The following is a 27132-nucleotide window of genomic DNA, read 5'->3' on the forward strand; positions in this document are numbered from 1 at the left end:
GCTCAGTCCAATAAAGATCCAAAACCATAAGATAGCGGTCTGCTACCGATGTGTGCGACCGAAGAGACTACCTTCTGCCGTTCTCTCGCGCACTGCAGGACAAACTCAAAACGTGTACGCGTCTGTCTGGCGCCTCACAGGCTTTTCAAGTTGGGTTCATCGTGCACATGAAGAAATCCAGGTGGCAGGTGGTTAACATTAATCCAGAGTCTTCCACAGTGGTGACTATCCGTTCCAATCAATCAATCAATCAATCAATCAATCAATCAATCAATCAATCAATCAATCAATCAATCAATCAATCAATCAATCAATCAATCAATCAATCAATCAATCAATCAATAAGTCAGTCAGTCAATCAGTCAGTCAGTCAGTCAGTCAGTCCACTTAGCCGGCAAAGTCTAGCCTAACGTATATATAGCCAAGCTTTTTCATATGATGGTTGCCGAATGCTGCCTGCGAGGCCGGCAAGAGTGCGCGGCGAGAGTAGCAAAATCCTGATTCCCACTCGCGATAGTAGGCATTTTTTTTGCCTAAATACTCTACATACTGCGATTAACCTGTCGCAGTATTGTGAGCTTCTCAAAAACTAAAGCAACATAAACAGGTCTACAGCGCAGCTATAAACAGGTCTAGACTAACTCGACCGATCCATGTTGGAAGATAGTATCTCACTTCGCGCGTTGAATACACACGAAGAAGGAGAATAATAGAAAAAAAAGTGCAGTAATGACTGAGGCAGACAAAGCATCGTGCTTCAGTACGAGACGCTCCATCGGAGAGCGAAATTTAATTACGCGAAGCTGTGCGTCCGCATAGACCTTCGATCTAGTTTTCATGAAGCGAGTTCATTGGATCGTGCCATACAGCGGCCTTTCTGCTATAGCGACGCTGAGGCAAGGGCGACGCGAATCTGCTGATCGCGGCATAGCAGCGTGTATACACCTCTGCTTCTGCTTGCGGAGACGGCAAAAAAAAAAAAAGAGAGAGAGAGAGCCGCGCGGGTTTGCGCGCGCGTTCTAATGAAATTCCGTGGGTGCGTCGCCGCTCGCATGCACGTCGCAGAAGTGTCCGACGCGCTTGAAACACCAAGGCGCATGCGCAAAACAGTGCGCGACAGTCCTGTTGAAACCTTTTTGCCGAAAGCCTGTTTCTTACTTTCGCTCGACGACCTCTGTTGCACGAGCTGGCCCTGAGGCCGTCAGGGTCGGAACGCCGCGAGGTGATGACGCGGAAATGCGGAACAAAGTCCGAACAAAAATAATATGTGAAAGACTGCATATCGCAGCCGCTACACCGCATCCCATCCCGCTTGCCCCCTTATCTTCGGAAACGCTTTGTTGTTTCTTTTTTTTTTTCACGATCGCATTCTTCTAATGCCCTCGGGACACTACATGTTATTTTTATTGTTATTACGCGGACTTGCTTGGTTTCTCGCTTCCTGCGTGCGTCGTTCTTTTCGTAACACCGTAGAGCAGCGCTCCCGCGCTTTGTTGGGCTCTTCAAAAAACTATAGTAATAATACTAAAGGTGCCACGTTCGTAAAGCATCCACCACACAAACGCAAGAACCGAGACGCAAGAGAGCATCGCAGCGAGCCGAGTAATTACTGACCGCGCTTCTTCACGCTCCACGACGCGAAAGTGAAGCCGCTCTGCGGTGACGGGCGTACGTGTTTATGCCGCGGCGCCTCCAAAACATCGGAATGGCGCGAGAACTCTTGGTGTGACTCCCTTTGTGCATGCCTTTTTTTTTTTTCTTTTACGCGATCTTGCGTGGAACGGGAGCGCAGCTAATTACTAGCCGCTATAGAGCTCGGCACCCGTCCGAACAGTTGGGTGCAGCGCAGCAGAGGTTGAGCACCAGCGGGGGCCATGCCAACGCCGGGCAGTCTAACGCGAACGCGTATATACGTTTGGTTCTATAGCGTATTCTTCGTTCCATTCGTTTCACGTTCAGGCGAAATATTTTGTAACGATTGGTTCTATTAATGCAAACAGCGTCCTTCGCATTGTCGACTACCTTTCTTTCCGACTACCTTAGCTGTTTAGCTATCCATCTATTAGAGAGAAAATGCGGGCCAATCCTGGAAAAGGTGCAGTCTTATAATAATGTGGGCTGATGCCGAAGACAGGGAAGTCTAAAAACGTGTGTCGTCCACCTGGGTATGTGCCACAGAGTACGTGCCCTTCTTCAATAAATATATTCAACGCCAACTTGGCTACACCTTGTATGGGCCACCACTGGGTATGCAAGGACTTCACGGCGGCACCGCCAGAAGGCGCAGCGTGTCCAGACGGAAGCGCGAGTTGGAAGCCCAGAGGCAGTGCGCGTCTCGGCCATTTCTCACGCTTCGATGGTCATCGTAGGTGGGTTGTGCTACAATCTTTTTTTACATTCCTTTTTTCCTTCGTCAGTTGCTCACATGCGCGAAGCCGTACCTTCACTATCGGCGTAGAGATGTAAAACTTCGTGAAATTTTTAGGGGTGTGAAAAAAAAAACTATTTTCGTTTATCTTCTTTTTTTTCAGAAATGTGCGAAAAATTGAAGAAAGAAAGACGGTTACGCACAGAGCTACGAAAAACCCGACGAATTCATTTCTCTAACACTGAAACGAATACTATTGTTACATTATTGCATCACAAATGTCCCAGCAAAGCTTCCGGGTTCAATATCTAGGCACGATTTCACGTCAAGGCATTGAGTTCACATCAAAGCGTCAAGACCGACATCTGTATCAATCTGTGTCCATTTCATTTCCGCTTGACGCGTCAACGCTTCACATGTGCCGCAGACGAAACCTTCCGGACATTGAGGTTCGAGTGTACGTGCACAAGTTTTTTTCACGCGAACCCCTGCGAGCCTGTTAAGTAGCTTGCTGTGCACGTTTCCAAACTCGGACCAGTTTCTTTCACATGTCGCATAAGAAGGGAGAATTTTCAGTACGCGACAGGCAAGGAGGCTCAAAGATTGCTTGAAGCAAAGTCCTCGCCACCACGTGGATGGATCCAGGTACTTCGCAGAATCCCAAACTCCTACTTTTGACAGAACGTTTAGATGGGTCGGAAGGAGTCGCATCGCAACAGAACAATTCTGTGAGGAAGCTCTGTTTTCTTTTTCAATTTTATCCTGGTTCAAGGTTCAACTTTCAACGTTTTTTACGACCGCTTACATCTTTATATCAGCGGGCTCGATCATTTGGCGAGTTCGATAACAATAAATAAACAGAATCGGGGGAAAAATTAATATTAATACGACCAACGCTTCAATACGCTGCTTCTGTTTGCGATCCTATGCATGTAAAAATTAATCACTGCCCTGGAACTTGTTCAGCATAACTCGACTCGTTTCTTTCTCTCTAACTACAATCGCACTGCTAGCATAACAACCATGAAAGCCAGCCTTTCTCTTCCGTCTCTAACCATGCGTCCAAAACTTGGCCGCTTGAATTTATTTCATAACATACGCTACTAAAATTTTTAAAAAATTATGGAGTTTTACATGCCAAAACCACTTTCTGATTATGAGGCACGCCGTAGTGGAGGACTCCGGAGATTTATACCACCTGGGAACTCTTTAACGTGCACCTAAATCTAAGTAAACGGGTGTTTTCGCATTTCGCCCTCATCGAAAGGCGGCCGCCGTGGCCTGGATTTGATCCGCGACCTCGTGCTCAGCAGCCCAACACCATAGCCAAGAGCATATCCTGCTATACCATTCTTCACGACAACTTTATTCTATCACCGCAATATATGTCCCATCCCACTTATCATCGCCATAAGGTAGGTACTCCATATTGTAAAACAAAAACATTTTCCGAATCTTTTCTTCCGCGCACAGCAGTCGACTGGAACCACCTTCCTGCTGAAATTGCATCAATTATTGGTGACCAACGTTTTCGAGAGGCACTAACCACCACTGTTTCAGTACATGCCTGTTTGGAATTCTTATTATAACTCACTGTACCTTGTTGTTCAATGTATGATTGTATATTTTTTCACTCCTCTCTGGAATGCCATTGGCCTCGAGGGTAAATAAGTAAGTAAATAAATAAACAAATAAATATTGGAAATTACATTATCAAGAAACGCAGTGTGTCGATCTAGCTGCTGACGAAGGAGTGAGAGAGAGAAACAAGTTTTAATGAGATGCTGATGATGTTAGCGAGGATGCAGGAGGCGAAATCGCCGTGATTAACCATACCTTAGCATCATAACGTGGAGGCATGCATTTGGGTTGCTAGTTATTCACGTGTCAATAATTGCGTGACGATAAACCCGACAGGTTAGCCTGATATGGAACGTACCCTGGATATTGAGACTTCACTAGTTACTCAAGACATTGAGAGATATGTGTGGCTTTTGTACGCGTGACCATACATGGTGTGTATGCCGCGGTTATTCTCTGCACTGAACTTCTCAGAAGGAACACATTGCATTAGTCGCCGTCGAGCAGCGCAAGATCATCGTGTCTACGAGTCATAATGACCCATACAACACAAAGCGTGAGAAGCGTAACAGTTGCGTGCGATAAGCACAGCTTCTCCTCCACGCCATCTTCACTTCTTTCTTTCTTATTTCTCACAATCGTTCGTCATCGGATCTTCAGGTAAATATTGCTCATCCTTGTAAGCTTTATTAACAAAGATTACAGGTGGCAACGGGACCAGTAGTTTTACTCAACGACGATTTTGAATAGGTGAATGATAAATATCTTGACAGAGTAGTGGGCGAGTTGGTGCGGCATTGTTTACACAGTAGAGGAAAAAGCACACGGACGTCGAAACAAGCAGGAGGAGGAGGAGGAAAGAGAAAAGTAGAAGGCAGGGAGGTTAACCAGAATAACGCCCGGTTGGCTACCCTACACCGGGGGAATGGGAAAGGGGAGAACGAAGATAACAGGGAGAGAGAGGTGGGAAGGAACGAAGGAAATTGCGGCAAGTTCGCTGACGCGTGTGCTTTTACAGAAATTGCAATAATAGTCACAGATGGTCGCACAAACCCATCGTCCTTAAGAAACACAAAAGCGCCTTCACTGCTTTATGGGCCGACGGGCGATGGGGGCGGTGTTCCAGCAGCACCTGCACAGAAAGCGGCCGATTGTCCAGTTTTTGGAAAGCTTTGGCAAGTTCTTGTCTCTCTAGGGCATATCTTGGACAATGGCACAGCAGGTGGCCGATGTTTTCTTGGGTGCCACAGACCTCGCGTGCTGCACTGTCAGTCACTCCAATTAATGTAGAGTATGCCTTTGTGAAGGCAACTCCTAATCAAAGGCGACCGAGAAGGGTAGCTTAACGTGGAGGAAGTCCGAGTGGAGGTCGGAGTTGCATAGAGGGGTTTAGTCGATGCAGTCGTGTAAGTCGTAAGTTTGGCGAGTTCCACTCGGTCACTGTGAGCAAGCAGACGAAACAAGCAGACGGGACAAAGAGCTAACTAGTTAGCTCAAGAAGCACAGGGATGGCGAAAGACGCAGACGAGACAAAGAGCTAACTAGTTAGCGCAGAAAGCACAGGGACGGCAAAAGAAGCAGACGGGACGCAGCGCTAACTAGCTAGCTCTGTGTCCCGTCTGCTTTTTTCGCCATCCGTGTGCTTTTTGCCACTACTGTGTAAATAATTATAGCAGTACACACGCAAACAAACGCTGCACTGAGATAATAATAATAATAAAAGAAACGAGAGCAACATGTTCTCGTGCTATGGTTATAAAACGGCAAAATCGTGTCGAAGTATTAAGTATAGGCCAAGGACAACATATGGCATTGAATCTGATTATGGCTACTGCACTCTAATTTTCTACGGAGGCGAAGAAAGCCGCCGTTGCCTGAGAATCCCACCATCCATAAAAATATAGTGTATAGAGAAAGGGAAACAGGTAGGTAAACATGCTCAATACTAACACTAAAAAGGAAAAAAAGAAGAAGGAAAGCGGCCTGAAAAGACCTAGATGTATTTTGTATAAGGGAGTAGAAGAACTCGACAAAAAAAAAAATACCTGCAAGAAAATGATCAGAGTGCAGTCACTAGGAGCGGTAATTTTACAGCTAGTGTGTGTGAGAGAGAGAGAAAGCAATCAGAAGAATGGCAGGGAGGTCGAAAGCGTCCGGTCCGCTACCCTGTACTTGGAGAAGGAAAAGCGAGAGTAGAAAGTAGAAAGCGGGAGAGAGTGAACACTGTGTGTGCACGGAACAAAGCGCCTTGAAATCAGGTAAATACAAGCAAGTGCCCTGCCAATACGTTAGGCTGCCGTCATTCTGCTGTCTCAAGCTAATCTTGGTGCTTCCGCATAGCTGGTGATGCGCATTGAAGTCACCTGGGAAGACCTACGGGCCAGTGGTCGTTAGCAGTACGTTCGTGTACTTGGCGGTATATCGTTAAAGTAAACCGCGGCCTTTTTAACTTCAGTGCGAATAGAACGCTGCGGGTGAGCCATGATTCTTACTCAATATTTGAAAGCACTGCATTGCAAGCATCGAGCCCTTGCACTGCACTTCGCGCTGACGGAGTATGCAGGTTATTCAAGAGCATTCGAAAAGTATTGAACAGAGACCGGAGCATTATAACCACTTGCCGGTGTTCTTCGGGCAATTTGTCAGGAACCCGCGCTGTGCACTCTACATCGATGCGCTGGATCACTTGACATGGCTCCGGTTCCGGCTGCGGCATCGGCTGTGGCATCGGTAGTGACTTCCGCTTTGGCTCTAGCTTCGGCTATGGCTTTAGTAGTAATCTAAATCTGACAACTTGGTCCACACTACTTCTAGTGGGCCTTGGAAAAGCGCTATGCGCCGGAAGCTGTGCGTGCACCGAGAACGGGAACCTCGTAGCACTGCGCAAGGACTCGACAAGTTCCCTCTTTGGGAACTCTGAGCGACGTCCTGGGTTCCCGCATTTGAGCAATCCCTTTCGTCGATCTTATGAAACCAAGCGTAAGAAGAAAATTAAAATAATAGCCGCTGGGAACTCGGTGTTATGAAGTCTTACGTTCACAGAGTGCTGTGTCAGGCGCCTTTTTTTTCTTATAACCGTTGTTGACGCATGAGAATGACATGCACGAGTATAATGAGGTCATATACGAAGGTTTATCGTTACTAGACTGATCGCGTTATATGCACACCTTGACTACGTTACGTGAGACGATTAGTTTGGCGTTTAGTGCAGAGAGTCACAGAGGGGCTGTGATTTATTTGATAAGACAAAATGTCTAACGCTTCGTGGAATCAGAACTGTATTTGGAAGTTTACTAAACCAAAGCCTCAGCCATGGTCAGAGCTGGTTGATAGACCTGTAATTATGAAGCTGATGTGAAATGTCTTCGACAACATACGAGCCTCTTAGTTGCGGCTAAGGAATACTAATGTCAGAGGGCTTGGGGCTTGTGCGATCCTAGGAATTGAGTGTACTAACGAACTGATCGAGGCAAGGAATTGGTGGAGCGCTGCAATAACCTCCCGCAGCGGCCACTTTGTTTGCTTAGAACAGCATCATACGCTTTCGGCCGGTTAGTGGCGCGAATGGCCGAGCAGCAAAGCAATAGAAATGACGATGGTGGAGGGTGCGCGCGATACTACGAACAACTGATCTCATTAGAGTGCAAGGACGGTGGTGCTAATCCCAGTGCCCCCCCCCCCCCCTGACTGCATAAACTTATAACTATCATACAGGAACCATCGAAGACGATTATCTAACTAACCGAATAGCCGGGCCTATCCTCCACGGGCGTGTACCGCACTCATCTGCTTCAGACGACGTTCTCTTTCTTCGGTATTCAGTGCAACGCGGCATTGGCGTTCTTTCTCAGCCTGTGAACAGCGGCGTTCTTCCACTTACTCTTCGGTCAGAGGGTCGTTGACGACACGTATTTATCGGGCCCTTCCGTGTGCCTTCCTGGTTGGCCTCCTGTTGGCGGATGTAAACTACGCTCACATGCATGTAAACGACACATGTTCTTTCCCTTAAGCCCTTTGTGCGGCGCAGCGTTGGCGAGCTTTTTCTTTTTTTAGGCGCGTGAACCATGGCGTTTTCTCACTTCTTCTAGGGTAACGTCACTCTTGGGTGGCATGTTTAAGAATGTGTAATTTACAATATACAGCCGACCCTGACAACACGCTCCTTCCTGGCACAAAGCAAACATTCCCCAATGCTGCTCACCGGACTCAATTCGCACTCGGACAAAAATGTCATTTATCACCAAATCACTTGTTCTCGCGTGCGCACCAATCGTAGAGAGACGGCGCCACGGAGAAAATGCAATACAATATCTCCACGCCACACCACGTCACGCGCACGGATACGAAAGGGGAATCCCCGTTTCTCCCCGAGCGTGGTGACACCATTCGGTCAGATCTGGTTAGATTCAGAAAACTGCAATGGGAGCCAAAGAGAGGTATTCGCTTTGAAACACATGAAAGCGATTAAAAGTGTTTCAACTGCGGAATACACAGATTTGCAGCGAAGCTGTCAGCCTTTGGTTGGTCGTCATTTTTCGTGTCCGCGTCCGTCAGCAAAAATGTGGGTCGATCCCAGTGGCAGTACAGGGTCAGTAGCAGTGGTTCGTATCCTCGTAAGGCAGAGGCTTCAAGCAGTCAGCAAAGTGAAGCGAACAGTGCATACATTCTCTGGAATCGTGCATGCAACATACAAAACAACATACATTTCATTAAGGAACAAGCACAAAACACTCACTCGAACCACATAATTGATGATAAGCCGCTTCTGATGAGAATGCGAAGCACGTAGCGCTACACGCATACGTTTCCCGGTAAAGATTACGGTGGAAACTGGCGAAAAAAAAAAAAGCAGCCTAGCAACCGATTTCAATATTGTTGTAGCACCGCTATGGGCGGCGGCGTGCTGTCAGAATTGTCATTACTCTCATTACCACCATTACTCAAGAGAGAGAGGGAGAGAGGAGGGGTGGGAGAGGTAGAGAGGTTAACCGGAGAAGGTTCTGGTTCGCTACCCCGCGCTGGGGGAACGGTAAAGGGAAATGAAACACGGAAAGGACAGCGGAGGGAAAAAAACTAAGAAAAGAGAGAAAAAGGGTAGGGAAGGTTGTGAACGTCCACGATAACTACATTCTCTACAATACACCACTCGAACGCAAACATTTCAAGAGTACCTTCAATGTCCCGTAGTGTGACGGCTCTATAGTTCTGCGTTCCACGACTGTCTGTTCCAAAAGTGGCCAGTCGTCAAGACGCGCCAGCGCAGTCGCGAGTGACTGCCTCTGTGCGCTGTATCGGGGACAATGACAAAGGACGTCTTCGATGGTTTCCTCATCGCCACGATCGTCACACGCAGCACTATCTTCCCTTTTGATGCGAAAAGCAATGAATTTTGTAAAAGCGACTGCACTTATCCCGACCCGAGACAATGGTTTTTTATCGACGATTACTCCAAAATTGAGATTACTGTCATTACTCTAAAGCAATAAAGCATTGCTTACCCCCATCAGCAGCTGTAGTGGTGGTTTTCAACAGCAACGCTGGACATCCGCTTTCGCAGGGCCGGGTTGGAGAGTTAGTTTTTTTTTTCACGACACATTTTACATGCCATAGAAGCAAGCGTTTTCAGTACCTAGCACGCATTGTCTCACAGGGTCTTGCATGCAACGACTTAGCTCGATATCGTGGTGAATAGGAAAACTTTCAAAGGTAGGCGGAGGGCGGCAGGGTTCAAGGCATATGGCAAGCACTTGCATGTAGACTTGCGAATAAGGCGCGACACGATCCACGGACGCAGAATGCTGCTACCGTATGGGGGTGTACTTTACCTCGGTGTCGTATCGTACTTGTGCGGCAATCCATCTTAACGAAAAATGCTCGCACAGCCCGAAGAACCGAAAATTTTAAAAGTCTCATGTGCCACGTGTTCATCGTGTGCGATAATAAGCTTGTGATACGAAAACTATTTTCACAAGATAATGATTTATTGTCAATGATCGATTGAAAGCTGTGTGAAATGCTTAAAAAAACCATCGACGTTACATACGCAGGAGACAACTGACATAATAATAATATTTGGGGTTTTACGTGCCAAAACCACTTTCTGATTATGAGGCACGCCGTAGTGGAGGACTCCGGAAATTTTGACCACCTGGGGTTCTTTAACGTGCACCTAAATCTAAGCACACGGGTGTTTTCGCATTTCGCCCCCATCGAAATGCGGCCGCCGTGGCCGGGATTCGATCCCGCGACCTCGTGCTCAGCAGCCCAACACCATAGCCGTTGAGCAACCACGGCGGGTACAACTGACATAGATTGTAGCCATCTTATAGCTTATTTTTGAGCAGATTTGTGCGTACTTATTGTCCCATGAGCCGGCACCGGTATTATGCGTTGCTGCGTGCGATCTTAGGGCGCCCAACCCATGCCCAACCGGAAGATACGCTTCTGGACTTTACTCTTTGGTATATACGCGCTGCGCTTTACGATATATATTTTATTTCCCACTAAAATTCACAAAGTTTGTACAAGTTGCCATGTCTAAGGAAGGAAAAAAGAAGGGCAATGCACAGCCACTATACTGGCCTCACCTCGCTTTAACACCGAGCAGCAGACAGTACAGGTCTGTGAATAATAATAATAATAATAATAATAATAATAATAATAATAATAATAATAATAATAATAATAATAATAATAATAATAATAATAATAATAATAATAATAATAATAATAATAATAATAATAATAATAATAATAATAATAATAATAATGCGAATATTCATCATTTCGGACAGGCATGCTCTGGAATAGCAGCTTACAGTTTCACTACAATGAGGCATGCTATAAGAGAAATGCGTGGGTGTGTAACACGTGCCGAAGTAACACGAAACTAAACAGCGGCGCAGAGACTGCTCTTGAGGAAAACAGTGGTTCTGAGTCTTCACTGTTGGATGAGCTAAGGGAAATCACAAAAAGTTTGCAATCTTTACCCATTCTAGATAAGAAGGTTGATTCTCTCCTATACTGCTGCAAGAAGAGTTCACGGCTATATTGAAATCAGTTAGGGAACTCCAAGGATCGGTGTCGTTTTTGTCCGAGAAGTACGATTCTGTTTTGAAACAACAGTAGGATATTTAGGATCGTCAAATGTCTGATTGTGCTGAACTGGCACCGGTGAAAACAACTGTGTTAACTGAGACAGCTGTTATACAAACCCTAGAAGAAAACCAAAATGAAAGTGAACAGTACAGCAGACTAAAGAATATTGAGATTCACGGTTTCCCGGAGAAAAGTAGTGAAAGCCTAACACAGACAACCAAGCAAATGGAAGCAAAACTGGAACTGTCTGGGTTTTTGTCTGAGGACATTGCAGCCGTACATCATTTAAAAGTCGAAATCAGTGGTACACCTGTGGTCCTGGTGCGCTTTACATCTATAATTTGGAAGGAAAAATAGTTTGAAGCATGGGGGAAAGCTGCAGCAACTACGTGAAGGTGTGTCATTTCCAAAGATCTACTTCAGTGATAACTTGACCAAAGTTAACCGCGATCTCTTCTGGAAAGCCAGGACGAAGGCCAAGGGGGAGGGTTATCGCTTTTGTTGGACGAAAGGAGGCATGATCTTTGTGAAAAAGAATGAAACAGCGTCTCTTGCTCGAATCTGTAAACAAGCAGACCTGGAAAACTTTGCTTAGCCAACTTGCCTTTTTCTTTTAGCGAATTGCCGGACTTCAGTTCCTTATCAACCTCGTGGACGGACGCCCCGCTGCAAGCTTGGTCACCGTGGTCCTGCGCCTGCGCTTGGATCATCACGTGGCGGCGACGCCAGCTGGTCGTGAAAGACGCATAAAAGGACGGCTTCACCGAGTGGGCCACGCAGTTCGGCGGCGGTGCACAAACAGTGCAAATCGTGACACATCTTCTTCCTTTGCAGGTGAGAATTGGTGTTACTTGCTTTTAAATTTGCTTCTGTTCTTGTGCACTGCTGCCGAACACAGCGTGAAGTGTATTTGTTTTGCGTGAAGTGTATTTGCTTTGCTAATGGGGAAAGACTCCGCAAAGAATGCCGGAAAAGATGCAGAGAAGGACACAACTGACACAAAAGATCTTGCAGAGCTGTCAAATGCGTTTGAAAACTTCAAACGTGATTTCAGAAGTCAGATGAGGGAAATTAAAGACAGCATAACTTTTTGCTCTGATACTTGCAGTGAGGTGAAAGATGCAGCCATCGATATTAAGAATATGAGAACTGAAATGCAAGAACTTATCAGGCAAAACATCGAACTAAAAGCAGAAAACAAGAAACTGGCACAAAAATGCGATGAGCTGGAGCAGTATCAGCGCCTAAACAATCTTGAGATAAAAGGTGCCCCGGTGGGAAATGATCCAGTGACAGTTGTAACAAAGATAGGGGAAGCTGTCGGCACGACGATTGATCCGGCTGACATCGACACATGCCACTGGATTCACACCCCTAAACCAGGTGTGCAGAAGATAATCGTTCGTTTTGTCAAAAGAACAAAACGTGACGATATTCTGGCGAAGTGTAGAAAGAAAAGGCTGGATAGCTCTGTGTTTGGGGATAAGAAGAAAATGCCCATTTTTGTAAATGAGCATTTGACTCAGAGGGGCAAGGCTTTGCTTGCAGCGGCAATACAGAAAAAGAAAGAAACTGGCTGGAAATTTGTCTGGACATCTGGTGGCAAAGTGCTAGCACGCAAAGATGAAGGTTCACGAGTGATACACATTGCGGATGAGGCAAGCCTGACTAAAATAGGGAATTGAACATGCAATGCGAAATACGAAATTGAAAATGGTTTATTATGTCTGATCCTTTTAGTAACCGAAAGTATTATGATGTCGCAGAATTATTTAGCGAATTCCACTCGGGCAAGAACTTGTTTTCGACATTACATATGAATTGTAGAAGTATAAAAAAAAAAAGTCGATGATATTGCTGTTTTTCTACAGTCTCTATCAATTGGGTTTGATGTGCTGGTTTTCTCAGAAACATGGATCACTTGTAAAGAAGATGCACCGTTCCTTCCAGGTTATCGAAATGAAATCCTTTGTCGTGAACAACAAAAAGGTGGAGGTCTTGCTATTTATTTTAAGGCTGCGCTTTCTTGTGAATTGCTTGATAAGTATTCTGTCATGAATGATGATATTGAATGCATGACTATGTGTATTGGGCCATATTTAGTAGTTGGTGTATATAGGCCACCCCGTGGCCACAAAAAGAAATTTATTGAGTTCCTTGACGTTTTGTTATCAACTGTTCTCTGGAATACTCCTTGCATAATTATGGGCGATATAAATATTGACCTCTGCTCCAATGATCCCTATGCGAAAGAATTTGAAACGCTTTTGCTTACATATGGAAGTGCAAATTTTATAACATTACCTACTAGGATTACATCAGTAAGCGCTACGCTGCTTGATATATGTGCTTCAAATTTAAGTCCGCAGAATATAAAAACCGGGGTTTTTTCGTGTGACATCAGTGATCATATGCCCATCTTCTTTCTGGAATTATCTACTTCTCGCCTTTGCATACCAAAAACCCAGACATTTCTACATCGAACTAAAAACAGCAAAACTCGGGAAAAATTTTTTCACTTAGTTCAGAACCTAGATTGGAGCACTGTTTATAGGCAAAATAACCCTGATGAAGCTTATAACGCCTTCCTAAAGCTGTTGCGTGCTAGTTATGATGCAGCATTTCCACTTCATGAGTTCTCACGTGATATAAATAAAAAATGCAGAAAGCCTTGGATAAATTCTGATCTTTACAGGCGCATTAAAATAAAGAATAAGTTGTACCACGATTTCATCCATTCGAGAGAGCCCGACGCGTTCACTAAATATAAGGTATATAGAAATGTTTTAACTTCAGACATAAGGAAGGCTAAAACGAAGTACTATAAAAAGTTATTTGAAAAAATTTACGCCAATCAGAGGAAATTATGGGAAGTCGTAAATGGGCTTACGAACAGGAATAAAGGCTGTCATAGGACACAAGACCTAACAATTAATGGCGAAACACTCAGCGGCGAAAGTTTGGCCAATGTCATGAACGAACACTTCATAAACGCGGGCTCCTATGTTGCAACCGATGGAAATACGGAAAGTACCCCAACTGCTGATAGGTCTACTGTACCTTATTCTATTTTTTTGGTTCCCACAAATCCGGTCGAAGTAGAAAACTTCATCAGAAAGCTTAAAAATAACGTTGCATCAGGTATTGATGAAATAGGTTCTGCTGAGTTAAAATTGATATCACCATTGATATGTGATGTATTGGCCTATATTATCAACCTCACCCTCACTGCCGGTGTATTTCCGGAACATTTAAAGGTGGCAAAAGTCACTGCAGTACATAAAGGTGGTGATATCAATAGTTTGGCAAATTATCGACCAATATCTGTGCTTCCAACAATATCAAAAATATTTGAAGGAGTAATTTACGGTAGACTTGCATCCTTTTTTGATAAACATCAAATAATAACAAAGAGTCAACATGGCTTTCAAAAAAATAAGTCGACGGAGCAAGCTCTATTATATATCAAGGATAAGATAGTCGACCATATGGAAAAGAAAAAATACACACTTGGGCTCTTTCTTGATCTTCAAAAAGCATTCGACTCCATACAATTCCAACTGTTAATTCAGAAATTATCGAGGTATGGAGTGCGTGGAGTCGCACTTCAACTCTTTAAAAGTTACCTTGAAGATCGCTATCAATTCGTGCAAATTAATAACACAATGTCTAAAAAGATAAAATTAAACCAAGGAGTCCCCCAAGGGTCCATATTGGGGCCACTATTGTTCCTTGCTTATATAAATGATATTGTAGAAATTCCTGATTCCCCTGAACTTATTATGTACGCTGATGATACAAACGTTTTCTTTTCATCAGACAATTTATTATCACTTGAAGTCAGTGTAAATAGTTATTTAGGGCATCTTTCAGAATGGTTAAGGCAAAATAAGCTACGCTTAAATGCCAAAGAAACAACCTATATGATATTCCGACCTATAAACAAGCCTATCAGCAAAATACGTGTCACATTTGAAGGAAATTGTATTACACACGTTAGGGAACAAAAATTTCTTGGTGTGTGGTTTCAGGAGGAATTAAACTGGAATACACATGTAAATCACCTGATTACCGCATTAGCGCGAATGGTTGGTTGTTTTCACAAAACAGTACACTTAATCCCATTAAGGTTAAAACTAAATATGTACTAGGCACTCTTTCATTCTAAGGTAACTTATGGGATATTAGTCTGGGGAACAACATCGCAAAGAAATTACCATAGACTTGTTACTATGCAGAAGAAAATATTGCGCTGTTTCGAAAAGTACAGGGGAAAATTACAAGATCTGCCAACTGCTCCACTGTTCATAAAACATTCCATGCTCAGGGTTGATCAGTTATACTATTTTAAATTGCTCCAAGTAATTCAACAAAATAAATTATATGAACAAAGCCGCATCGAAAAACCATACTACTGTTTACGAGAACAAAGGATACGAGCACCTAAAGTAAGAACTAATTACGGAAAACAATGTGCTGCGTACCAGACACATCATGTTTTGAATATCCTTGCAGATAGATTGAACTTTAAGGGTAGTAGTGCTGCATTTAAAAAACAAGCAAAGAACTTATTAATTACCACATGTATACAGTATAAACATTAACCTGTGAATTTTCATGCCTCGACCAATGCTTAAATCATTCAAAAATTAGTATTTTGAGTGTTTCCATGTATAATGAAATTTCATTGTATTCTCATGCATTCTTATTTTCAAATTTCTTGAATTTATTTTGTGTAGCTATATATTATGGCGTGCGTGCGACCTCTTCTGTATGATTATTTGGAGATGTTATATAAATATTTCTCTTGTTTATGTGATTTGTTATGTGTACTCTTGCAAATAGCTAGTTGTCCATTTTCCTGAAACTGCTGTACTGCGATCCTTCTTTTTTTTTTTTTTGACTGTTGAACTCGAAGCGTATGAGCTGCCACGAACTGCGGAGGGACAGGGACCTTTGTCAGGCTTGATTGCCTTTAGCCCTTGCCCCTGCAGTGAGCTTTGTATACTGCTTACTGTAAATAAAAAAACCCTTACCCCTTACCCTTTAGAACAGAATTTCGATGGTTCTGAGAGAGATTTCACCGTTGTGAGCGTTAGTATTCTATGTCTGCGTAATTACTGGGCCGACTTTAAATTTCTGGCCGAGTCGGCAACTGGCTTTGTAGACGTTTTTGTGATAACGGAAATCAATGTTTCCCAGGCTTGCCCTGATACGTTTACCTTGCAGGGCTTTTCCGCGCATTCTGTTACACGAAGCGGGCGTCGTGGCGGAGGTATTGTTCTGTTTATTAACGAGAACTGAAGTTTCTTCTGCTGATGCATCTTTTGTACATGCTTGGTCAAAGTTTGTAAGAAGTCATTTTGTGTGCGTATCTTATTGATTTATCGACCACCCTCATGCAGCCTTCGCCGGTTTCTTGTAGAGCTTGATGGAACTCTGCGGCAGTGGAGCTCAGTGAACCAATTCTGCTTTATCGGAGACTTTAATATCAAGATTTTATGCCCTGAAGGAGTGATTATTTGTGATTATTTATCTACGTTGTCCGCTTATGGTCTGGAATGTATAATTGGAGCTCCTACTGGAGCGGAATTAGTTAATAACAGCCTAGTGCAATCTCGTTTAGATAACATGGCGGTCAAGGCTTCCAGCTGTTAATTTAGTTCATATATTATTCTACAAAGGTTGACTCACCACTACTTTGTATCATACCGTCGTGTATTAAAAGACGCGTCTGGAACGCCGTCTGTCGAAACTGCCTCTGGACAATGCAAATGCCTTATCCCTATTGTTAATCAATCTAAGCTTGATAAGCTTACCGTTTCGTTTGACTGGGCATCCTTAAACAAAGAAGATTCGCCGGGCAAAGTGTATAAAAGGTTCTGTACTCAACTGAAAAACAAAATTGAATTACGTTGCTCACGGCTGATAGCTAAGCCGATAAGAAAGGGTCAGTGCTGCATGGATGAACACGGAAGTTGTTGCTTCTATTTCGTATCGAGATACCTTGTGGAAACGCTGCAAAAGAAATTCGAGAGACCAAACACTGCGATTAGAGTGCAATGCGGCAAGAAATAGAGTTGTTGCTCTTCTGCGTAGCACCAAACGCCGTTACTTCTTTTATAAATTACAACAATGTTCAAACAGTGTAAGCAAAACTTGGTCTTTGGTAAACCATCTCAGAGGAGTGAGTTCCAGTAAACGGTCTGTTTTCGGTGCTTTTCAGCAACCGTCCACAGTAGTGGCTGATGCTTTCAGCAGGCACTTCGTAATAGCGTCCCAAAGAGCTGGCTCTCCATCAAGGAGGTTTAAAAAAATCTCCTTGCTCTTCATCCCCAAGCACTCGGTTGTTAGGGCAATCCGTATGTACATCACCTTTTTTCCGAGAATTTTGAGGGGTGATCTCGAAGAAATTATTTTCAGTTTCCGCCCTAACAAGCCCACTCGATATGATGGAATATCTCTGCACACCATCATAAGGAATGTCAATGAGCTGTAAAATATTATTCCGCATATACTTAATGGTTTTTTGGAAGGTTACGAAATTCCGGGATGCCTAAAAACTGCAGTTGCTTTAGCACCTGCACAAGTCAAGGAAGAAAGATCATATTGAAAACTATCAGCCAATATGTAAGTTGCCGGTTAGTGCTCAGGTCTTAGTAAAATTTATTTTCCACACTATGTCTTCTTTCCTTAATAAATTTTCTATCCTAACTGATCGACAGTTTGGCTTTGTTTCAGGGCGTGGTATACTGTGGCACTGCTTGAGGAATTTTCAGACGACCTGTTCTCGGCGTTCAAGCAGGATCTTTTCACGTGTGCGCTGTTCTTAGATGTAGCGAAAGCACTTGACACCCTGAACCATCAAGTCTTGTTAAGTAAACTCTATTTTTGGGGATTTCGTAGGCTTTTTACAGTATTCTCGAAATTTACTTGAGCAACAGATTTCAAGTGGTCGCTACCGATGATAAGGGCGTTTTTCGTTCTAAGTTGTCGCTGAAAGCTGGAGTTCCTGAGGGCTCTATTTTATCTCCATTGTTAGTTAACATCTTCGTTAACGACTTTTCCTTGACGTTTTCCAAATGTTCCGCGCTCTAGTATGTTGACGACACTGTGTTAGTGGCAAAGCATCTTTCTTACAAAATGTCCGCAGAAATGTTTCAAAATTACGTGTAGAATGCAATGCTTTGGTTCACTAATAATGAAATGCCCCATTAATGCCCAAACAAAAACACAACTTGTTTGTTTTCGCTCTCCGCTCAAGATTACTCTAATTAACGTAACTCTCTACTTACATGAGTCGAACTGGGCTTTTCGTAAATGTGCGCATCTTCCATACGTGGATTGTGGGAAATATCTCTGAATATCTTTCGATAGTAACTTATCGTGGCAACTTCACTTATCACTTATTTGTTCTAAACTGAGGTCAGTCGCTTGGCTGTTTAATATCAAAATGTTTGCACCCTTGCTTGTAAAAAATATTATTGTACATGCACTGGGTTACAGTGTGTTGAGATGAGGCATTACAGTCTTCGGCTTGTGTTCGGATTGTTCTAGATGCAGGGTAGACAGGATTATAAAAAAAAATTCTTAAACATGTTGCCTACAATTCCCAATAGCAACAGCTGTAAATATCTTCCGTGAACTTGGCCTACCGAATTTTTATTCATTGCTTATCGAAACAGTTCTCGTCAAACATTTTTGGAATTCCGCATTCAAACAAAAAGTGCCGTCACAAGAGAACTTAGAAAACACGTCCGTTGCGTAGTTCCTCGTTCAGCCACAAGTTATGGTGCGGTCAGACGCTGTGCATATGTGCCGGACATCTTTAACAAGTTACTAGATGAAATCTTTAACACGACATCGAAAAGTCGCTGAAAGAATTATTAAAGTATCTATGGCGAAATTAACCTCCAGAACATTTTTGTATCATAATATTTACTTCTTCAATTTCCTTTGTTTTAAGTGAATGACAAAATGCTATTTTGCTCTTTTTCATTTTTTTGTCATTCATGTTACTTCTTATTATAGATGTCTCATCAATCTATGTAATTTTGTTCGCCATAAGCATCATATTCATAGGCACGGTGCTACAAGCCAACTGAGGCTTAGACCGGTCTGCTTGTGTTGTTTCGCGTTTTTGGTGGCGATAAACATTATTATTATTATTATTATTATTATTATTATTATTATTATTATTATTATTATTATTATTATTATTATTATTGAAAGCATATGTGCATATATATACTTGAAAGAGAGAAGAAGGAAACGAAGAGCAGGCTGGAAATTGCCACCGGCAGGAGCAGCACGCTTGGCTACTTGTCCGAAAGAAGGGGACAGAAGCGTAGAAATGAAAACAAAGGAGAGAAGAAATAACACGACAGGTCACAAAGTCTAAATTAAAACAATTGCCAAGGAAGAGTACGACAGGGGAACCAAAAATAAAATGTCACTACAGGTCGCGCTTTTGACAGAATTTACGAAAAATAAAGTATAAGAAATTAGCCTTAGTAACGAAGATACAAAGAGGGAGCCTGACTGCAACTTGACAGTGACGGCATGATTGCGAGGGTGGACATGGTAAAGCCTATATCGATTGTTTAAAGGGAGACAAGGTTGAACACTCAATTAATTAAGACTAACGAAGTAGTCTTGGAAATCTCTATTATCATTAATTTCGCGGCAGTAGGTTTATTATCGCAAGTGAGAACGAAGGTCAAAGTTCTTTTTTTTAAATTTTGGGCCGAAACCCTATTGGTGGTGTGTCACTGTGACGTCACGAATTTCAAGGTATCTTTACGCGTTTAGGCCGCCGTGGCTCAGTGAAAGTTCTTGAAACTTGCTAACTTCAGTCGCTGACTATTTTAGAGTGCAATGAGGTGCACCTTTACATTAAAAAAATTAGCTAGGCCTAACAGTCGCCGTTAAAACGCATGACGTCACGGCGCACTGGTGCGGCAACTTCAAGACGGCGGCGCCACCGGTGTTTCGTTATTGCGCCTTTTCTGGCCTACCAGGACTATTGTCACGACAAGGATGGCGTCTTTGGTGTTGTAAAGTGCTGTTTAATAATATGTACGACATTCTTTTTTTTTCGTATGGTCTTTTTACCTGGTATAACAGTAATATTCTCTCATAAGAAATGTAGCGCTTTCGCGCACCAAGACTTGTACTGAAAAATCAGGGTGACTTCTCTAGAAACCTGTGCTTTGTGGCACTGTAAAGCACGACTTGAGTTCACGCTCTCAAAATTTGTGTGAAATCAAACGAAAAAAAAAAGCTTCCGAAATAAAGATTGCTGTTTCGTTGAGGTTTAATAAATGATGAGACCGTGGGAAACTGGGAAACCGAAGGGCCCGCCATCACAATCGCCAAAAATAAGCTCCAGAGGCAGTCTCGTTCATAACGCGACGCGCAATAATTTGAGCGTTTCTGAACAGCAAGACGTCACGGAATCTATTGCTTTTAACTACAACATTCTTTTCTTAGCTCTTGGAAATGAGTACGCGTTTGAGCAATTTGAGAAATGAATGTAGATTATAGTAAAGTTTAGTATAGTTTATAGTAAAATATGGTTCTGTGCAATAAATTAGGAAATCGAGAACCAGTGGTAACAAGATTCCAGACGTATCTTGATCTAACTGTTAAAACATACAAATTACTGCTCGAAAAGAAAAAAAAAGAAAGATTTATAAAAGCAAAGAAAAGTTGGCTTATAGAAGTGGTCGGCAGCTTCAGCAAAAAAAAAAAAAAAAAACCTTGCTTTTTTTCTTTTCCTTTTTTTTTTCACATGTGCCTTCTGCTTCCATACGAGCCTCAAATCCCAATAATTGCAACCTCCAGTCAACAGCGGAAAGTTCAGGGTGATAGATGTTGTAACGCGAAAAGAAAGTTCCTTCTTTTTTTGTGTGTGTGTGGCAACACAGAAACCACATACGAGGCTCCAAACGCAGCGTGGATGCATATTTCTGTACCTAATAAGGCAACCCTCCTCGGATTAAAATAAAGATCGCCTTCGCTGCACGATCAAATTGCCCCCTCCCCACCTCCAAGAAAAAGAACAATCATGAACATGAAAAATCAAAGTCAGAAGACAATGGCCGACAGGAGAAAACTTCCTATATCACCTCGACACCATTAATTACTGGGTGGCGCCGATAGTTGTCCCTGCATGTGGTCCTGCCTTTTTTTTTTCCTCTGTCGTATCCATTTGATAAATGTTGTAGCAGTGCGTAGAGATACCAAGATTACATTGCGTAGGTAACGACCAAGAAAACATGCAGCACTGAGGTACCAATTGTTGAAATGATAACTGATATCATCACTACATGTTGCTGCCTGCCAGCAGGTAAAGAGGCGGCAATCAGATATCAGCCCTTGTATAAGGGTGCTGGTGTTTGGCATCCTTTATGTTTCTTTTGAGAAACAGGAGGTAGGGGGGATTGAAGATGTATTAAATAGAAGCATAAAAATATATCCCCGTATTTGGGTTCCACATTCTGATACGTGGAGCGTATAGCCTTAAGTAGCGTTTGGACACTCACGGATGCACATTTCTGCAGATTCCACGTTTGTCTGCTGTTCAACACACCCAGCTCTGTTTACACTGACGGCTAGATGTGCTTAACTGCCTGCTCGCATATTCGCGTGTCTGTGTCTTCTTACTTTTGGTTGTAATAAAAAGCATTATGAATTTTTTTGAATGCTTGCGTGTAGGCTATCTGATAGCCGAGGCTGCTAGATTTCTTTTCATTATTGTTAGCTGTATCCAAGCAGACATTGGTTCCTCTAGGTGGTGCCGGCTGCTCCTCTTCTCTGATATTAATGTGCTTAAGACGATAAAAATATAAAAACAGTGAGCAGGGACATCAATTGTGAAGTTCACGTACGAATTTTTCTGCGAATTCACAAAATACAATTTGCTTCATCTTTACCGTTTTGTTAGAGTAGTGCTAGCACGCTCGGGTGACTCTATGTGTGTGGCATGTTTTATTTCCAGTACGTTTGCTGCCTTTCTTGGAACAGTAGCGTTGGTCTTTTAAATGTGTCCTTATTTGACAGATGCTTGAAGGGGAGGGGGAGGGTAGCCTGTCTTGCGGTATGTTTGTAGTTAATGAACAACAAGGCAAGCCGTGAATTGCGTTGTTCCGCCCCCCCTCCTTGTTTAATTATATTAATCCACGCATCTTTTAAGTTACACGCTTTCTATCGGGGTACTCGTATAGACAGTTATGCCAACGCTGCGACAGCAGTAAGCAACTTCCGGTCGCGTGTCCCATCAGTCTAGTACGCCAGAGAGAAAAATCAGAAAATAAGAAAGAAAATAACGGGTTTTCAAGCTGGTTCAACGTATGGGACATCTCTCTTACATTTTAAGTAAATGTAAAGTGCAGCATGCCTCAAGTGCAAATGGGCATAATTTATCGTGTACCTTACGAAACAAATTAATTGATTCGTGAAATTCTGGTTAGAGGCACAGTAAAAGTGTTCAACATTTCCCGGCGTTAGTTTCTCGCGCACCATAGTGTCTTGCCGTTGTCTTCATAACCAGTGGGTCATTTCTGCGAGCTAAACAGGGAGCTTTTGGTGGCCCGTGTTTGCAAACGGCAAAACGATTTGTGCATTCATAATGCGAAGACGTCCGGCAGTGCACAACACTCACCGGCGAAGCCGATCACATGGCAGAGCACGAGCGTTGTCCAGCAGCAGTGGGGGCGCCAATTGATGGAGCCCGAAACGATACGGCGGCGCGTCATTCTCCGCGAGGCGTGCTGGTTCGCCGGTGTTTGTATCCTCGGTTGTCCGACGAGGGGTGACGGCGCCAAAACGTGCCGGGACTCGAGCCGCGAGAGATGCGCGCACTACGGAAAACAGCGCCAATCTGCGCGCCTCTCTTCGACCAAGTGGCGCTTGAAGCCGCGCGCGAAGCGAGCCGCTCGCGCTCGCGCGGCCCGGAGCGCTGACGTGCTGCCCCCTGCGGCCGCGACGAGAACTCCGCGCCCGAGCTGTCGGCTGGCCTGGCTCCTCCGTGTGGGTCTCGGTCAGCGTTCCAGTAAATGGTACTGGGGTAACGTCATCCGTTCGGCCTCGTTCTCGCATGCCGAAATGCTAGCGCAACATGACCATCTTCTAACAAGGGATCTAGTCTTGCTACTTGCTCGTCATGCTTAATCTAAGATTGTTGCAGTTAGCTTTTTTTCCACTCCTAAGCTTAAATACACTGGATTGGAAAGTCAGTTGACCTGGCGGTTGTGTCGCTGTATAATCACTTACAGAGTGGACTATTAGCACTTCAGATGGACGCGCGAGTATACAGTCCAAGTGCAGTAGTTCAATGGCTTGTGAAGTGCACTGATGACGCTTCCGCTTCTTCATGAATAACGACAGCGGTAGAAGATGGCGATCACGTAGAGCAAATGTCGGCATTCGTATCAAAACGCTAAAACTGCCTTCGCATCCGCAGACCATGATGTCCGCTGAACGAGTCGAACTAAAAAAGAAAAAAAAATCCTGTTTCGAGACAACGAAGAGCTATGTTGCTGGTAGATGCTTTGGAAGCAGCAGGACTTTGGACATTGGAGACGCCGTAATAGTGGCTCGGAAAGGTTTCTCCTGTCCAATATTTTTTAACACGCACCGAAGTTTCAACACGCCAACATGTTTGAGTTTCTCACTATGGAAAGATGGTTTCTCAGGCGGGAACCAAAGCTTTAAACGTGTTTCCACAACATGCGGAACCCCGTCGAGAGATAGGCCGTAGAGAGCCACAGCGGCACATTAAGAACATGGGAACCTATTAATGTAAGGGCACATTGACTATGCTGTTCCGCAGTGAAGCACGAGGTCGCTGGTTTCATTCGTGGCTGCGGCGACCTAGTTCCAACGAAAAAAAAAAAGTGGTACAGAGGTCCCCGCACTTGTTTAGAACGCTCTGCTGAGGGCCTAAGCAGCTACGGAAGCGTGAGGCGACCGCCATGTCGAGCATGGTCGAGACACGGACGGGAGAAATCAGTGCAACCTGTAAACGCAGTTACGCAAGCTCACAAGCAACCGATTTTGCCTCGCACGTAATCTTTAGATGTCGCCAGCGAAGCCCTGAGCACGTGTTCCCGCGCGTTCTACAAAAGTGTGTTGACCTCTGTACATCGAAAACTGGATGCGCAATAAAGATCCACAGGTGGCCAAAATTAATCAGGAGCCTGCTACTACTACATATCTCATGGCCACTGTATGGTTTTGCAGTGTTGAGCCTATTCATGCCTCAACTGAGAAAGGACACCGCATCACATTTCAGTTAATTCTATCTCGCTGCTGCGTCATAGATAATGAGCCCCTCAAATACGCTCATCGGCCAGCTCTTGAAGACAGCACACATGTAATCGATACCGCTGTCAAGGTAAGATGCAGCTAGGAAGCTTCGCGTGCCTACACGAGATTTCATGTTCTCCATGCGTCACATGCCTAGTTTTTCAAAGCGACCGGTGGCAAGTCCTGGACTTTTCTGTCCACCTTCGCATCCAATCTGGACTCTGTCGACGCGTGGCTACCCTGCTTTGTTGGCTATGGCTAGAAGTTGCCTTTGTGAAACCTTTCGGCTTTCGAGGGGAAGCGGAGGTGGGGATGCGTTTAAATGGCTGATAATGCTGTGATCGCTAGGAGAATTTCGAAACCATTCCAATAGGACTCCTCGATACATTGTACAAAGACGATCGCTCGCGACTGCGCTAAGTTGCGTTGGTCGCAGACTACAGTCAGAACAAGCCGTTTTGTAATAATGACATCAAAAGCCATAGCAGAAGAGGCAACCGAGTCATCGTTTCGATTTTGAAGGACAACAGACTTCCACAAACCACTCCAGCATTAAGTGGCATTCATTGTGATTCTGTGATGTGATTGTGTGTCCGTGTTCTAAACTATACTTGGCGTAAAATAGTCCCCTACCACGAACTTTGCAACTATATATTGATAAGATATTAGCATTTTGTTGAGTCGCGTAAAAAGTGCGTACCATTTTTCTTTTAAGCGCCTATTAAAGGGGCTTAATTCCTACTGAGTGGCGATGTACCTTAATTCTTCAACAAAGCCACATAATTAGAAAACTCGAGCTCGAGCTTTCAGTGTTCTTAATGCTGTATATTTCTCAAATAATTGTACATGTTTCTAAAAAAAAACAGTTGAGGGCCTCACTTAAAACATTTCCTAATGGCAGTCATTGCAACTGGGCTTGTTCTTCCGAGCACAGCTAATTACATTTTAAATAGTTTTCTGTTTGGTTAACGGATAATATTTCTGCGCCTTAAATCTGTTTGAATAGGCGGGGCAATAATAACAGCCGGAAGGACTTCGTGATAACTAATAGCAAACAACATTATCGTAATCTGGCTGCGACGTCTCCTTCTTTACTTTGTACCTCGACTCGAGAAGTGTATACGTCTACGTTACCTCGAATCCATAGCTCTACTATCGTACTGAACTCGGTTATGACAGAGTGCGCATTTCCACACACTATTTCCGCGCACACTTACGGGTGGGCTGCGTGTTATCGCCAAGCAATTACCCGCATGGCACTGTGCGCATCGTTATGCAACCGTGGTTCGCATCGCTTCCTCGCGTGAGTGGCGCGCAGAGTAGCCTCACTTCGACGTCAAAATGACGTAACTTTGTCGTAACGATTCCGGTGCTCCCTTCACGTAGTTCATTAGTGCCAATGCATTTAATGGACGCGCCATACCTACTCGCGCCTGCCAAACGAGGCGTTGCAGAAGTGTTCGCAGACGCGCCAGCTTTGTAGGCGAGGTCCCCTGAACTGATGGAAGTCATTTCCATGGCTAAAGTGTTTTAATGCACAAAGTGAATGTATGATGGAAGTAACGATGTCCGGAGAGGAGGGTAGTGACGATATTGGAAGCCAATCAGTGTGCTTATAAGCACACAGAAAAGGCGGCACATCGCGTTTGGCAATCGCTCATATTTCATGAGATTTAGCCGCCTCACGCATATACATCATTATGCTTTCTTTTTTTTTCAATAAATGAACGTGAGACGCGTACAGCACGAAAGGAATGTTACATTGCGTACGTAGACAAGGGAGAACGAAGACTCTTGTGCTATTATACTCTAGCATAGCCTTAGCCGTCCGTAGAGACCGGCGCAGCTGGTCTTCATCAGCGCAAAACAAGTTTGGAGCTACTGCAATTTGCCTCGAAACGATGAACGAGTTTTCAGCAGTGGAGAAAAGCAACCACGAACTTCTCACGTTCGTTCTCCAGTTTTGTGTGCACGTTCCGTTCACTACCTCAATTGCAGCCGACGCGCTGGAGCAATTTAGTATAAGCGTGATCTCTTTTCCTTGTCCTGCTTATATATATATATATATATATATTAGCCGCAGAAAGGGAACGACTGTAGGCACGTCGGCTTGCAACATGTGAGCCGAAGGAGCCTGTGAAAGCTAAGCACGCACGCTCGTAATGCCTGGACAAAAGCAGCCTGTCAAACGTTCGACGAATTATATAACTCGACGTGACGCTTTTGTGGTTCTCAACCAGGGTTCCTGCACCTCATCGAATGCACTGCTTTTTCAAGTAGTATTGTCTTTGAGGGCTTAACGAAGGCTATATTGAAAAAAAAAATTCTACGTGGAACTCCATTGAATTTCACTGCAATTTCAATGAGGGATATGCCGAAACTGATGCTGGTCTTTATATTCCTACAAAGCGGACACGCCTTCTGCACTGACAGGCTTCGATTCCGCACTTCTGTGCCCATTGAAAGTTTTCATTCTAATGGCGAAATAGTTAAAGTCAGTTAGTTAAATGCCTCACTGACAATTATCGCACGACTGTTTGCGCTTACAACTGCTAAGAAATGTGTCCAGTAAAAATTATCTTGTCAAAATTCTTTTATCTCTCGTAATCAGGGGCACTTATCGCTGCATGAAACGCGTGACTGACTGAAAGTCCGATGCAACCTACTATGATGGCCACTACGAATGCGTCAAATTAATGATGCTGTTATTAGCTGCCGCAAAGAGTATTCCCATCCACACAGCTACAAGCGAGGTCGTTCAGTTTCATGCTCAT

The 27132-nt window shown here is 43.9% G+C and overlaps 1 protein-coding gene across 1 annotated transcript in view; it reads right to left on the reverse strand.

Moving 5' to 3' along the window:
* The window catches only part of LOC142582770 (uncharacterized), a 118255-nt gene extending 95323 nt beyond the window's left edge, over positions 1-22932 (reverse strand). Inside the window, exon 1 of the mRNA XM_075692794.1 lies at positions 22713-22932. Coding sequence (XP_075548909.1) covers positions 22713-22806 — 94 coding nt within the window. The 5' untranslated portion in view covers positions 22807-22932. The remainder of the gene's footprint in view (positions 1-22712) is intronic.
* Positions 22933-27132: the final 4200 nt, after the last annotated feature.

This window comes from Dermacentor variabilis, chromosome 5 (assembly GCF_050947875.1).
Source record: "Dermacentor variabilis isolate Ectoservices chromosome 5, ASM5094787v1, whole genome shotgun sequence".
NCBI classification, from domain to species: Eukaryota; Metazoa; Arthropoda; class Arachnida; order Ixodida; family Ixodidae; genus Dermacentor; species Dermacentor variabilis.